This window comes from Eutrigla gurnardus (genome assembly GCF_963514095.1).
Source record: "Eutrigla gurnardus genome assembly, chromosome: 22".
NCBI lineage: Eukaryota > Metazoa > Chordata > Actinopteri > Perciformes > Triglidae > Eutrigla > Eutrigla gurnardus.
In genome coordinates, this window is record NC_139933.1 from 19,367,188 (window position 1) to 19,379,948 (window position 12,761).

Here is a 12,761-nt window from a genome sequence, read left to right on the forward strand (position 1 = left end):
TTTCATACTTTATATATATGAGTCTGGGTTTGGCAGTTGCCAGGACAACGGTACTTGTCTGACTGCATTGTACCACGTGTAAAGTTTGGTGGAGGGGGATTATGTTGTGGGGTGGTTTTTCAGGAGCTGGGCTTGGCCCCTTAGTTCCAGTGAAAGGAACTCTGAATGCTTCAGCATACCAAGAGATGTTGGACAATTCCATGCTCCCAACTTTGTGGAACAGTTTGGGGATGGCCCCTTCCTGTTCCAACATGACTGTGCACCAGTGCACAAAGCAAGGTCCAAAAAGTCATGGAGGAGAGAGTTTGGTGTGGATGAACTTGACTGGCCTGCATGACCTCAACCCGATAGAACATCTTTGGGATGAATTAGAGTGGAGACTGAGAGCCAGGCCTTCCTGTTCAACATCAGTGTCTGACCTGACAAATACGCTTCTGGAAGAATGGTCATTTTTTTTTGTATGAAAAGGGGTGAGGAAAAACAATATATACACAAAGTAAAGGCAGCGTTCCCAGCCTGGCTCTGGCCAAACGACAGGTCCTTAAAACTACACCCGACTAGACCGCCCGGTTCCCGACACTGGTTCGGACGGGACAGGACCAGTATCTTATGGGAGGGGAGACAGTGAGACAGGACCGAGCGTCTTACAGTAGGAGAGACAGGTGTTACGGGCACAGCAACTTTACGTACGAAAAACACCATCGACAGTTGCCTTCATTATTTATGCTCAAGTTACTCCACCTGATTACTTTTCCTCACAAACTTTCAGTGAAGAAGAGACGGGGGTCAGAGCCAGTCAAAGACGACGGCTGCCCCTACTCAGCCTCTGATTGGCTCAGACTTTGGTGATTAATCTCTTTATGCTGTGGGGGGGGAAAACATTACGCTACACACACTGTAAGAAAAAAAAAACGTAAAAAAACGGTCAATGACTGGCAGCTACGGCTGCCAACCAAAAACCGTAAAATTAAAGTAAAATACCCTAATTCAAATAAAGTGCAAAAACATTATTATTACAGAAAATTTCATTAAATGTTCTGCAAAAATACCGTTATTTTACAGATTTTTCTTCAATTTTTTATGATCAAACACCTTTAATAAAGTGTAAATGATATAAGTTCTGCAGGAAAATACTTTTATTTTACAGATTTTTCTTCAATTTTTATGATCAAACACCTTGAATAAAGTGAAAATGCTAAAAGTTCTGCAGAAAAATACAGTTATTTTACAGAATTTTCCTAAATTACTACAATCAAACACCTTTTAATAAAGTGAAAATGCTAAAAGTTCTGCTGAAAAATAGTTATTCTACAAATATTTCTTAATCTTTTTACAATCAAACACCTTTAATAAAGTGACAGTGCTAAAGGTTCTGTAGAAAAATACCATTATTCTACAGATTTTTCCTAAATTATTACAATCAAACACCTTTAATAACAGTTAAAAACACCTTAAAAAACAGTCAAATGACTGGCAGCTACAGCTGCCAAACAAAAACCCTAAAATTAAAGTACAATATCTATAATAATACATCTAATTCAGATTAAGTAACATTTTCATCCTGCTGCTCAAAGATTATTGTGAAATATCCTCAACTCAAAACATACTTAGGAAATTCAAAATCGATACATCTAAAGGCTTTCACTGTTTCAATTAAAGTAGGTCGCGAAACTTAATTATAAATAAAATACACATCAATATTGATTCTAAAACCCCTTTATTTATTGTATTGAGTTGTAAATTTACAATATCAACCAATTATTCACAAACAGTTCTTCAGAGACCCCCAAGGAAGAATTGAAATACTAAAAATGTAATTTCTCCATGTGTCTATCTTGTCTGTTAGCTGTACTATCATGACAAGGTGATGGCGTTTCACTTTTGAAACAGGTGGAGAGCTGCTGGGCTGAGGGGGTGGTTGTCAGTTGTTTTTTAGCTTGTATTTTCCAATTCAGTTTTATATTGTTTTCCACAATGTTCTCCTGTCCCTGGGGGCTCTGTAGTTCCAATAATATTTGTAGTATTTGTGCACATGCATTACATTCTTAATTTAGCCTATTCAGCCCTCTTAATTTAACCTTAAATGTACAGTGTATTATCAAATAAAATCAAAACATACCACAAAAGGTCAATTAATCTGTACCAGAGGTGACAGTGCAATGTAGCAGATCAAGAAGAATCCTCCTCCAAATTGCCAGTAATCAACTGGATCTTTGGTGCACCTGGGGGAGGGGGAAAGGAAAAAGGACAAAGTAAGATCCACTGAAAAGTCCTTACTATAAAAAGGCAAGGCAAGGCAAGGCAACTTTATTTGTATAGCACATTTCATACACAAGGCAGACTCAAAGTGCTTCACATCATAAAACAAAGTGAGAAGAAAAAAGAAAAGAAAAATAGAAGAATTAAAAGAAAATAATAAAAATTTTAAAAATGCATTACAAAAAGAAAATAGAATAAAAACATATTTGCAATAATTAAAAACAGTGCAGACATTAAAAGATTTAGCAGAAAGCTATGGTGAACATAAAAGTTTTCAGTCTAGTTTTAAAAGTGGTCAGAGTTGGGGCAAGTCTTACATCTTCAGGAAGTTTATTCCAGCCATTTGTTGCATAGTGACTAAATGATGCTCTCCCGTGATTGTTGTTTACTCTGGGAATCACTAACAGATTGGTCTCAGAAGATCTTAGTGGTCTAGAAGGCTTATGTAGTGGGAGCATATCAGTGATATACTTCGGTCCTAGACCATGTAGTGATTTATATGTGAGCAGGAGGATTTTGAAATCAATCCTCTGACATACAGGGAGCCAATGTAAGGATTTAAGAATTGGTGTAATGTGCTCACATTTTTTGGTCTTTGTAAGAACTCTAGCAGCAGCGTTCTGAACAAGCTGTAGCTGCCTGACAGTTTTTTTTCGGAAGACCTGCAAGGAGACCATTACAGTAGTCTAGCCTACTAGTAATAAAGGCATGTACAAGTTTTTCTAAGTCTTGAGCTGACATGAGCCCTCTAAGTCTTGCTACATTTTTTAGGTGATAGTAGGCTGATTTTGTTACTGATTTAACGTGACTGTCGAAATGTAAATCAGAATCCATAATAACCCCAAGATTTCTGGCTTTGTTTGAGGTTTTCAGGGACAGAGAGTGAAGGTGTTGAATTACTTTAAACCTTTCTTTTTTAGCACCAAAAACAATTATCTCAGTTTTGTCCTCATTTAGTTGTAGGAAGTTTTGGCACATCCAGTCTTTGACTTGCTCAATGCACTGGCACAGAAGATCTATGGGGCGATAGTCGTTTGGTGATAGTGCTACATATTTGGGTGTCATCGGCATAGCAATGGTGGTCAATGTTATTATTTTGCATGATTTGTCCTAGTGGGAGCATGTAGATGTTGAATAAAGTTGGCCCCAAGATTGAACCTTGGGGGACTCCACACGTTACATTGGTAGGTTCTGATACAAAGTCGCCAATGGAAACAAAATAGTTCCTATCTTGTAGATATGACTTGAACCAGTTTAAGACTGTGCCTGAGAGCCCCACCCAGTTTTCCAACCTGTCCAAGAGTATTGAGTGGTCGACAGTGTCAAATGCAGCACTGAGGTCTAATAGCATTAATATTGAAGTTTTGCCAGAGTCTGTGTTAAGACGGATGTCATTTACAACTTTAATAAGGGCCGTCTCGGTGCTATGAAAAGGTCGAAATCCTGACTGGAAGTTGTTGTGGCAGCCAGTTGAAGCCAGGAAGTGATTTAGTTGTTGGAGGACAACTTTCTCAATTATTTACTTATGAAGGGTAGATTTGAAATTGGTCTGTAGTTGTTGATAATAGAGGCATCTAGGCTCCGCTTTTTTAGAAGAGGTTTAATGACTGCAGTTTTGAAGGCCTTTGGGAAATTGCCTGATTGAATGGAGTTATTAACTATTTGCAATACGTCTATTGATAGGCAGTCAAAAACATTCTTAAAAAAGTTGGTAGGTAAAGCATCAAGGCAGCAGGTGGATGATTTTAGATTTGTCACCGTTTCCACTAGAGTTTTAGAGTCTATGGCATTAAAGCTTGCCATCATTGCTGTGTTACTTTTGCCTGAACAGGGTGGTGATCCAACTTTTTTGTTTGAGATATTGATGGCGCGTCTGATGCCTTCAATTTTATTAGTATAAAAGAATGCAAACTCATTGCATTTCTGCGTGGAATGGAGTTTAGCTGGTATTTGTGTTGGGGGGTTGGTCAGTCTGTCAACAGTTGCAAATAGGGTTTTCGCCTTATTAGTGTTGTTGTTTATGATATTGGAGAAGTATGTTTCTCTCGCACTTTTTAAGACTAAATTGTAGGCCCGGAGGCTCTCTTTATAGATGTCATGGTGAATATGAAGTTTAGTACTCCGCCAGATTCGTTCAGCCTTCCTGCACTCTCTTCTCTGGGCTGTCACAACAGCAGCTTTTCTCCAGGGTGCCTTTTGCTTACCAGAAATTGTTTTAACCGTAGCAGGTGCAATGACATCTATGACATTCAGAATTTTGGAATTAAAGATGTTTACAAGATCATCAGCATGACATGGGTTTAGAGGTGGTAACGAGGAAATGGCATTTTTAAAGAGTACATTGGCATGTTCATTGATGTACCGCTTTTTGACCTTATTTGATTCTGTTTGTGTGTCAGGAATGAAAGAAATATTAAAGAAAACTCAGAAGTGATCAGACAATGAAGGATCAGTCACAAAAACATCAGAAACATTGAGACCTTTTGTGATAATCAGGTCCAGGGTGTGTCCCTTACAATGAGTAGCCTCTTTCACATGTTGAGAAAGGTCAAATGTGTCTAGAATATTAAAAAGTTCTTTTGCACCCTTGTCATTCAAATCATCAATATGAAAATTAAAGTCACCAGTTATAACTAGGCAGTCAAAATCAGTGGAGATGCTAGACAATAATTCAGTAAAATCATCGAAAAAATTTGACGAATATTTAGGTGGCCTGTAAATAATTAACAGGAGAACTCTGGGAGAGCATTTCAACACAGCACAAAGATATTCGAATGATGGAAAAACACCAAGGGACATCTGTTTCCCCTGAAATGTATTTTTAAATATAGCAGCAACCCCTCCACCTCTTTTCCCAGATCTACAAACATCAATAAAATTATAGTTGGGGGGTGCTGTCTCGATCAGAATGCTTGCACTGTTATTTTGTTCTAGCCATGTTTCAGTTAAAAACATAAAATCAAGTTTAGAAGTGGTAATAAAATCATTGACTAAAAATGATTTGTTATTAAGAGACCTTACATTTAGCAGACCCATCCTGATGGTGTTATTGACAGGCTTTGAGGTTGACTTTGATTTTGAGAGAACAGGAATGAGATTGTTTAGGTTAGCAGTGTGTTCAAGTTTCCCAATGTTTACTCTCTTAGTAGTCACAACAGGAATGCAGAAGGTGCCATGTTTTGATGTAGGCGACCTTGGGTCCAGCTGATAATGCGGTCTACTGCTGAACCCTTTTCTGTCTCAGTAATATTCAGGGCTGCTGTCAGGGTGGGGAGGGGGTGGCCAAAAGGGAAGAGGTGGCCATAAGGGAAGAGTCTTGGAGGTCTTGGATTTTAGTGACTTAGTTGCAGCTTTGAGAGAGGGGGTCTTGGATTTTGGTGACTTCGTTGCAGCTTTGGAAGAGGGGGTCTTGAGTTTTGGTGACTTAGTTGCAGCTTTGGAAGAGGGGATCTTGGATTTTGGTGACTTCGTTGCAGCTTTGGAAGAGGGGGTCTTGAGTTTTGGTGACTTAGTTGCAGCCTTGGGAGAGGGGGTCTGAGTAGGGCGGGGGGTAGGTGGGGGTAGCTCCTGGAATTCCAAGGGGGAGGAGGGGAGAGAAAGGTTTATTGGAGGGAGGGAGAATGACGAAGACCTGGATTGGGATTTGGGAGGGGTGGGGGAGGGATCCACATTCAGTCCTCCTTCGACGTTGTTGATAATCTGAGAAGGGCGGGGGGTAGGTGGGGGTAGCTCTTGGAACTCCAAGGGGGAGGAGGGGAGAGAAAGGTTTATTGGAGGGAGGGAGAATGATGAAGACCTGGATGGAGATTTGGGGGGGGTGGGGGAGGGATCCACATTCAGTCCTCCTTCGACGTTTCTGATAATCTGTGTTTCGTCTTCCCTCTTTGTTGGTTCCTCTCGTCTCTTGTCCTTGGCGACAGATGGATGACGCAGGCAGTAAGACATGTTGGTGATGAATAGCTTTGCCCCTAGCTTATTTAGGCAAAGTCCGTTTGTCTTAAAAAGATGCCTGCGGTCCCAGAAAAAGCGGAAATTGTCAATAAAATGCATTGGGCGAGCAAGAGATGCAGTTGAGAGCCATTTGTTGAGCCAGAACAGTCTACTGAATGTCTCAGCTCCTCTCCCGGTCGGGGGCAGAGGGCCACTGATGAAAACCTCAGCATTCACAGAGCTGACTGTTTCAAAGAGTTTGTTGAAGTCCTCTCTCAACTCTGTTGATTGTTGTTTTTCAATGTCATTAAATCCAATGTGCAGAATGATATTTTTCACAGTTGGGTGTGCAGCCACAATTTCCAGGATTCTTTTTTCCAAATCAGACACCGTATCCTTCGGAAAGCAGAGTACTTTGATGTTATTACTGCTTTTCATATCTTTTACAGAAAAGTCACCCACAATCAGATTTTCAGGCCCTGTCGTTAGCTTTCTCTGTGGCTTTAAGTTAGCAGGTCTTACCCTGCTGCGTGGTGGTGGGGGGTTATCCAGGCAGTCAGAGGGGGATCCATGGTCCTGCAGCAGTGGAGCAAACCTGTTCTTTAGTTGAACAGTTGTTTGCTGGGGAGGTTTCTTGGTAGCTCTCCTCTCCCCAGCTGTCCGCTGCTGTGTCCTACGAGGCAGTGGGGTTGAGGAGGCGCTGTGCCTGGATGGAGATGGTAACGCAGGCCAGCCGGTCAGATCACAGATATCGGGGCGCTGGGTCCTGCCAGATATCCGTTCTCCCATGTCACAGGGAAATGGTCTTCCCTTTGGCTTCGCACCAAGTGTGTTCCAGGGAGGATTATCGCTGGTAGATTTATTACCGTGTACAGGATCCTCCCGTTTATTCATAGCTTCATTATTGCTACTTAGCTGGGTTCTAGCATGCTCCTGTCCACTGTTTTGAGTCAGTGCTAGAGTGGTGTTGTTCCCACAAAGTCCATTCACTTCTACATTTACTTCTAACCGATTCATTTTTGTTTCCAGCAGTAAAATCTTCTGTAGGAGTTTATGGTAATCTTCCGTAGAGAAGGGAGGCATCTTCTGCTAATTACCTTTAGCAGGCTCAGGCTTATCTTGTTTGGTAGGCCTCCTCGCGTAGCATTGAGGAAGTCGTAAAAATATTGAAAAATGCCCGTTTTATCTCAAAGAAAATATAATCCCACTGGTTTTGTAAATATCCAGGAGCTGCTGCTCTTTGTTTCTTATTGAGGAGAAGCAGATAGCAAAAAATAGCAGAAAATCGCAGGCAGGGGTGAGAGCAAAGAGGAAAAGCGTCTGCACTGTAGCAAAGCCGGAAGCTCAATTTTAGTATTTTATTTATTTTTCTATTATTATTAGTTGGTCCAGAGTCATTTTTTTTTTGCCCATAGATATGGCCGTGCCTGTCCTGGGCTGGAAACTGTTTATTTTATTTGGGTTTTGTTTTTTACCTCGGAGTGGCCATCTCTCTATTATTCCTATCTCGGTTTGTCGATACAATTCAACCAATCCAATCAACGAACAAACGTGCTGGCCAATTACAGGGGTTGGGAGGCGGGTGATTGGAGGCGAATAATCAAGGCTCTAATTATGCTAAAAAATATATATATATTATTTACGTAACGCAGAAAATGCCCTCGCCTGGTATGTGTGTCATGAAAACTGTGTGTCTGTGTGTGTGTGTGTGAAGTGAGACAGACGTTAACATGAGCTACAGACATTTTTTGTCATGTTTCCTGCACTAAACACGGGTTCTCCTTCATCTCAACCACATTTACTGCTCTCAGCTTGTATGCATAAATAGCTATTCATTATTTATTAGGATTTACAGCTGATACCGACGACAGTAGTGATCATACAGGGTCACGGAACATCTTCATGTATAGATGATCTTAGGCTGATCAAGTGACCGCACAGTAATAGAACAGAACAGCGAATCTGGCTAACTGGCTAAAACAGCCCAGCAGAAAGTAGGACTAACTTTTGTTCAGTAACATGATTTGACTCGTGAGTGGTGGCACTAGAGCCCTAGCAGTAGCGTAACTCCTGTTGGTGATTATGTGTGATTATAATGCTTAACAATCAAAATCAATAATTATGATATCATATTGGGTGGGTTGTGGTGGCTGGTTTGAATTATTGGGTGGGTTGCAACCCACCCATCCCCCCCATAAATTACGCCTATGGTCAGCAGTGCAATGCCTTCCCGTCGCAGAGATTTTGGCTGAAGCTATATTAGAGGATTTACGGTATGTAAGAAGCCCTGCAATGTATTTGACTCACGGCGAGTGTCAAGAGATGGTGTGCCGCCGCCTCCTACAAGCTTTCGAAAATCTTTTAAACTGACCATTGTCGATCTAAAATAAAGACAGATTCAGCAACTGCATAGCTTATTTCTCGCGTAAAATGTTTTCAGAAACACATTTCGGTGAACTATTGTCGTAAAATAAGAGAAAGTTTCCAAACGAGCCGCCATGTTGGTCGGTTTGAAATCCGGGAGCAGACAGGACAGCTGTGAAAGCGATCGTCCAATCAGGTGCAGCCATGAAGTGTGCGCGTGATTGTATGGTTCTGTTGATTGAGTAATTATTTTTGCCTTCATCACCGGATGATGAGTCACATTTATGGCAGCGGGCTGATGATCGTGGTTCGGGCTGGGACGACTCGTCAAGTAGTCGATAATCAACTACATAAATATGTTGAAACGAAAATGTTGCGTCGACGCGTCGTCCCAAACATACGGAAGCGCATTCACTGGATGAAAAAAAAAAATGAGACGCCTTATCTCGTAATTAAGAGAAAAGATCTCGTAATTACAAGATCAGGATCTCGTAATTAAGAGAAAAGATCTCGTAATTATGAGAAAAGATAAAGAAGAATGAAGAATGAAAATTAATCTGCTATTACCACCTTCTCGGCTTGAGACACTGGGAAATTCTGAGGTTTCTTGAAAATGAGGATGGTATAAATATTAGTATGTCAACACTGCGCATGCATCTCAAGACGTTGGGATTGTTCAGGCGGAAAGCCCAGTCTGACGTGCTGGATGTCGCTCTCTTTCTGCAGGAGCAGTTGAAACAACACAGGATGCTTCATGGATACAAATTCATGAGTGAAGCGGTGGCCAATGTGGCAAGTTTACTCATCTCATAACTACGAGATATTTTTTCATAATTACGACATCTTTTCTCATAATTACGAGATGATCTCGTAATAGAAAAACCCGACATTTCCGGTGTCTGATGCTTCACAATAAAAGCTTTAACAAAACAAAGTAAGGCGTACTTTTATTGTGAATCATTTATAGGATAACATAATGTGTTGATTCACGTTAAACCCAATCCTTCATAGTCGTATGCCATACATTTGATTATTAATAATAATAGGCTAATAACAAAAAGAAGGAGTACCAGAAGAAGAAACTGTTTTGATGTCTCCCTCTTTAATATGTACCGGTTTTATTTGAGGTTGATAACAGTACATTTCACTACGCAGATATTGGTCTCATTAGTTTGTGCCAAGTGCCATGTTAAAGAAATGTTTAAATATTGAAATGTTAACAAGAAATGTTTTGATATCCATATTGTGTGAATAGTTATATTGATCAAGTAATGTGATATAATTGATAACTGAAAAATAAATCGTTAGATTAATCGTGAAAAAAAGGATTGCTAGATTAATCGTTTGAAAAAGAATCGTTTGGGACAGCTCTACTTGTGGTATCTCTGTGTGCCTGCTGAGCTGTGGTTCCAAACCTCATTACTGAGAGCCAGCTACGGCTCAGGCTGTGTGTTGAATGAAAAAGCCATTAATAGCACTGGATACGATGTAGTGGGTTCATTTGACTCTTGATAGCAGTAACTGCGCCTCACTGGAGTGACTGTGTTCCCATTTAAAGAGGTAATTTTGGGGGCTTTTCTTGACTTAAATGTAAAGAGGTTTTAAGTATATATGGGTCATAGGGGCCCTGTGGCGTCTTGTCCAGGGTGTACCCTGCCCAATGACAGCTGGGATCGGCTTCAGCCCCACCGGGACCCTGAATACAGGATAGGCGGTATGGTACTACTATTTGAACTTTTAAGCTTACCTGGAGCAACTACTTCATTTTTGTAACACGTGAAACGTTCTGTCGTGCGAACCCTGAAAAATTGCTTAATTCAGCATCTATTTAATGATTTTAAGTGCATAATTTGTCCATCATCGTTTCGCTCCCAAAAGTCATTCTGAAAATGTTGTCAGCATGACTATTAAGAAGAATGAGTCAAGAATGAGAGAATTAGAGTGAGAGTGAAGTGTTGGGAGAGAAAGAAAAGAAAAGGATAAGAGGCAGGTGATGAATATAGCTTTGAATAAAAAGAGAAAATGTGAAAAGAGCCATAGCCTTTCACTGAAAATGAAAATGGCACAGCCTAAGCATGTGTTTCATACAATTTTTGACTATTGGGAGGAGGGTTTGAATCCCAGATTGAAATTCCGTTTTTGTGTTTTCGGTACGCTATTATTATGTTCAATGACAATGTTTTTTAAGCTACGCTCTTTAGCAGCTCTCTGGGTGAGTGGAAGTGAATGTTCCTATTAAAATGCCAATTACAGAGTCAGATTTTCTCTGACCCATAAGCGATCTCTTCAGGTTGAATACTGCCGCGTGTGACGTGTTTTTTGCTTGGTTTGCTTGTGTTTCCAGGGAGCGATCCGTTGCCACCGCCGGCTTGCCACAAAGAGGTTAAATGCCATTTTACAACCTGACTGAACGACGTACACACATCTGCTCCTTCTCTTTGTCAAAGGAATTCTTTCTTTCACGGCAATCTCTAGGACACACACAGAGAAACACGTGCAAATAAATATACTTGATAAAAAATGGCATATTCAGTTCAGTTTTAGCTACTGTACGCCAACATCATGGATTGCAATAGAGGGCTGCAGGGATGATGAATCTGTGTAGGCCAACCTGGAAGTCAGCAGCATACTGGTTCCCCTCGACAAATGGATTCTAGATTATTGCAGAAATTAAGCTCTGTAACAAACAAACATTTGATAAACAAGATAATCTTCACAAGTGAAGAGTGAACACTATCGGCAGAAGTAAAAAGCTAACATGAACTCACCTACACGTCGCACGACTCCACCACGATGCTAAAGGTGGACTAGTATCCGCCATGATCATCTCAATTAGCCATCTGTCAGAAACGTAAAAGCTTAAAAATTCATAAGTGTTGTATTTTCTGACGTGTTTTAATGTCGTAGAACAAAATGTCGAAATCTCTTCAAATCGTGTCAACCAGACTTTATTTCAGGCATCCAAGCAAAAAGCCATTAAAAATGAATTGACTTTGAGACCAAGGAACTGGAAGGTTTAAGGAAGTATAATGCAACAGGTTATGTGGTTGGTTTATAACCTTCACAGTTTGTGGCCGGGGTATGCTTGACAAATAAAAAACGTCCTAATTACTCCAACCTCCTCAGCAATTTGTTATCCGGTGATCACTTTCCAGGACGGAGCTATTTATGTGTGTTTAGGTTTCCCTGCACCGTCAATGTTGGTTCAGAGAAGTCACCTGAATTTACTTTTTTTGTGCAAACGGAGCACTGACACAAGGTGATGACAGCCTGCCACCCAACAAGCTGTGGTTTCCAAATGACAAGTTTCTGAAAATACAGCACTTGATGTTTTTGTACCAGGCTTCGGTCTGTGTAGGAGGCCCGAATGCCTGAATGGAGCCTTTTCAGAGGATGCAAACAACCTCCCGTTGATTCATGTAGATACCTCAAAGGAACATGATTTTAGGTGTGCAGTCATCTGACACGTACTTTACATTGTAATGTGTGTCTTTTCAGATTTACAATGAGATGATCAGAGACCTGCTGAACCCATCCTCTGGTTTCTTGGATCTGAGAGAAGATTCTAAAGGAGTGATTCAAGTCGCTGGCATCACAGAGGTGTCTACCATCAATGCACAAGAGGTTAGACCCTGGATGACACAACTTCTCATTTATTTGAATCAAAACATTCAGATTACGTGCAGTGCATACTGCACACGCGACAAAGAACTTTTCCTCTGTGCGTTTTCAGATCATGGAATTGCTGATGAGGGGCAACAAGCAGCGCACCCAGGAGCCGACGGCCGCCAACCAGACGTCGTCTCGCTCCCACGCCGTGCTGCAGGTGGCCGTGAAGCAGCAGAGCCGATGTCGAGATGTCATGCAGGAAGTCCGCTTCGCACGCCTCTTCATGATCGACCTCGCCGGCTCCGAGCGGGCAGCACAGGTGCGTGCGTACTTACTCCGTCAGGAGGTTTCTTAACTTTGTGGTTTTGTAAGTGGACAATTTACTTTTGTGCCAAACTCAATTTCACTTGGCAAATGTGCCTGTTAAATACACTGCTGCTACTATGGACCTATTACTCACATTAAAGCCTTAAAACCACAAGGTCCGCTTTGTGAGAGTCTGCTCACCGGGGATGCTTGGCAGCATATCTTTACGGTCCAGAGGATTGAGGTTCCCATACACCTCTTAATATCTGCCATTATGGCCTGCAATGCAGTTT

The 12,761-nt window shown here is 41.1% G+C and overlaps 1 protein-coding gene across 1 annotated transcript in view; it reads left to right on the plus strand.

The window, feature by feature from the left end:
- kif19 (kinesin family member 19) overlaps positions 1 to 12,761 on the plus strand; it is a 69,501-nt gene that overhangs the window by 41,077 nt on the left and 15,663 nt on the right. The window contains exons 7-8 of the mRNA XM_084002123.1: positions 12,052 to 12,177; positions 12,287 to 12,481. Coding sequence (XP_083858249.1) covers positions 12,052 to 12,177; positions 12,287 to 12,481 — 321 coding nt within the window. The remainder of the gene's footprint in view (positions 1 to 12,051; positions 12,178 to 12,286; positions 12,482 to 12,761) is intronic.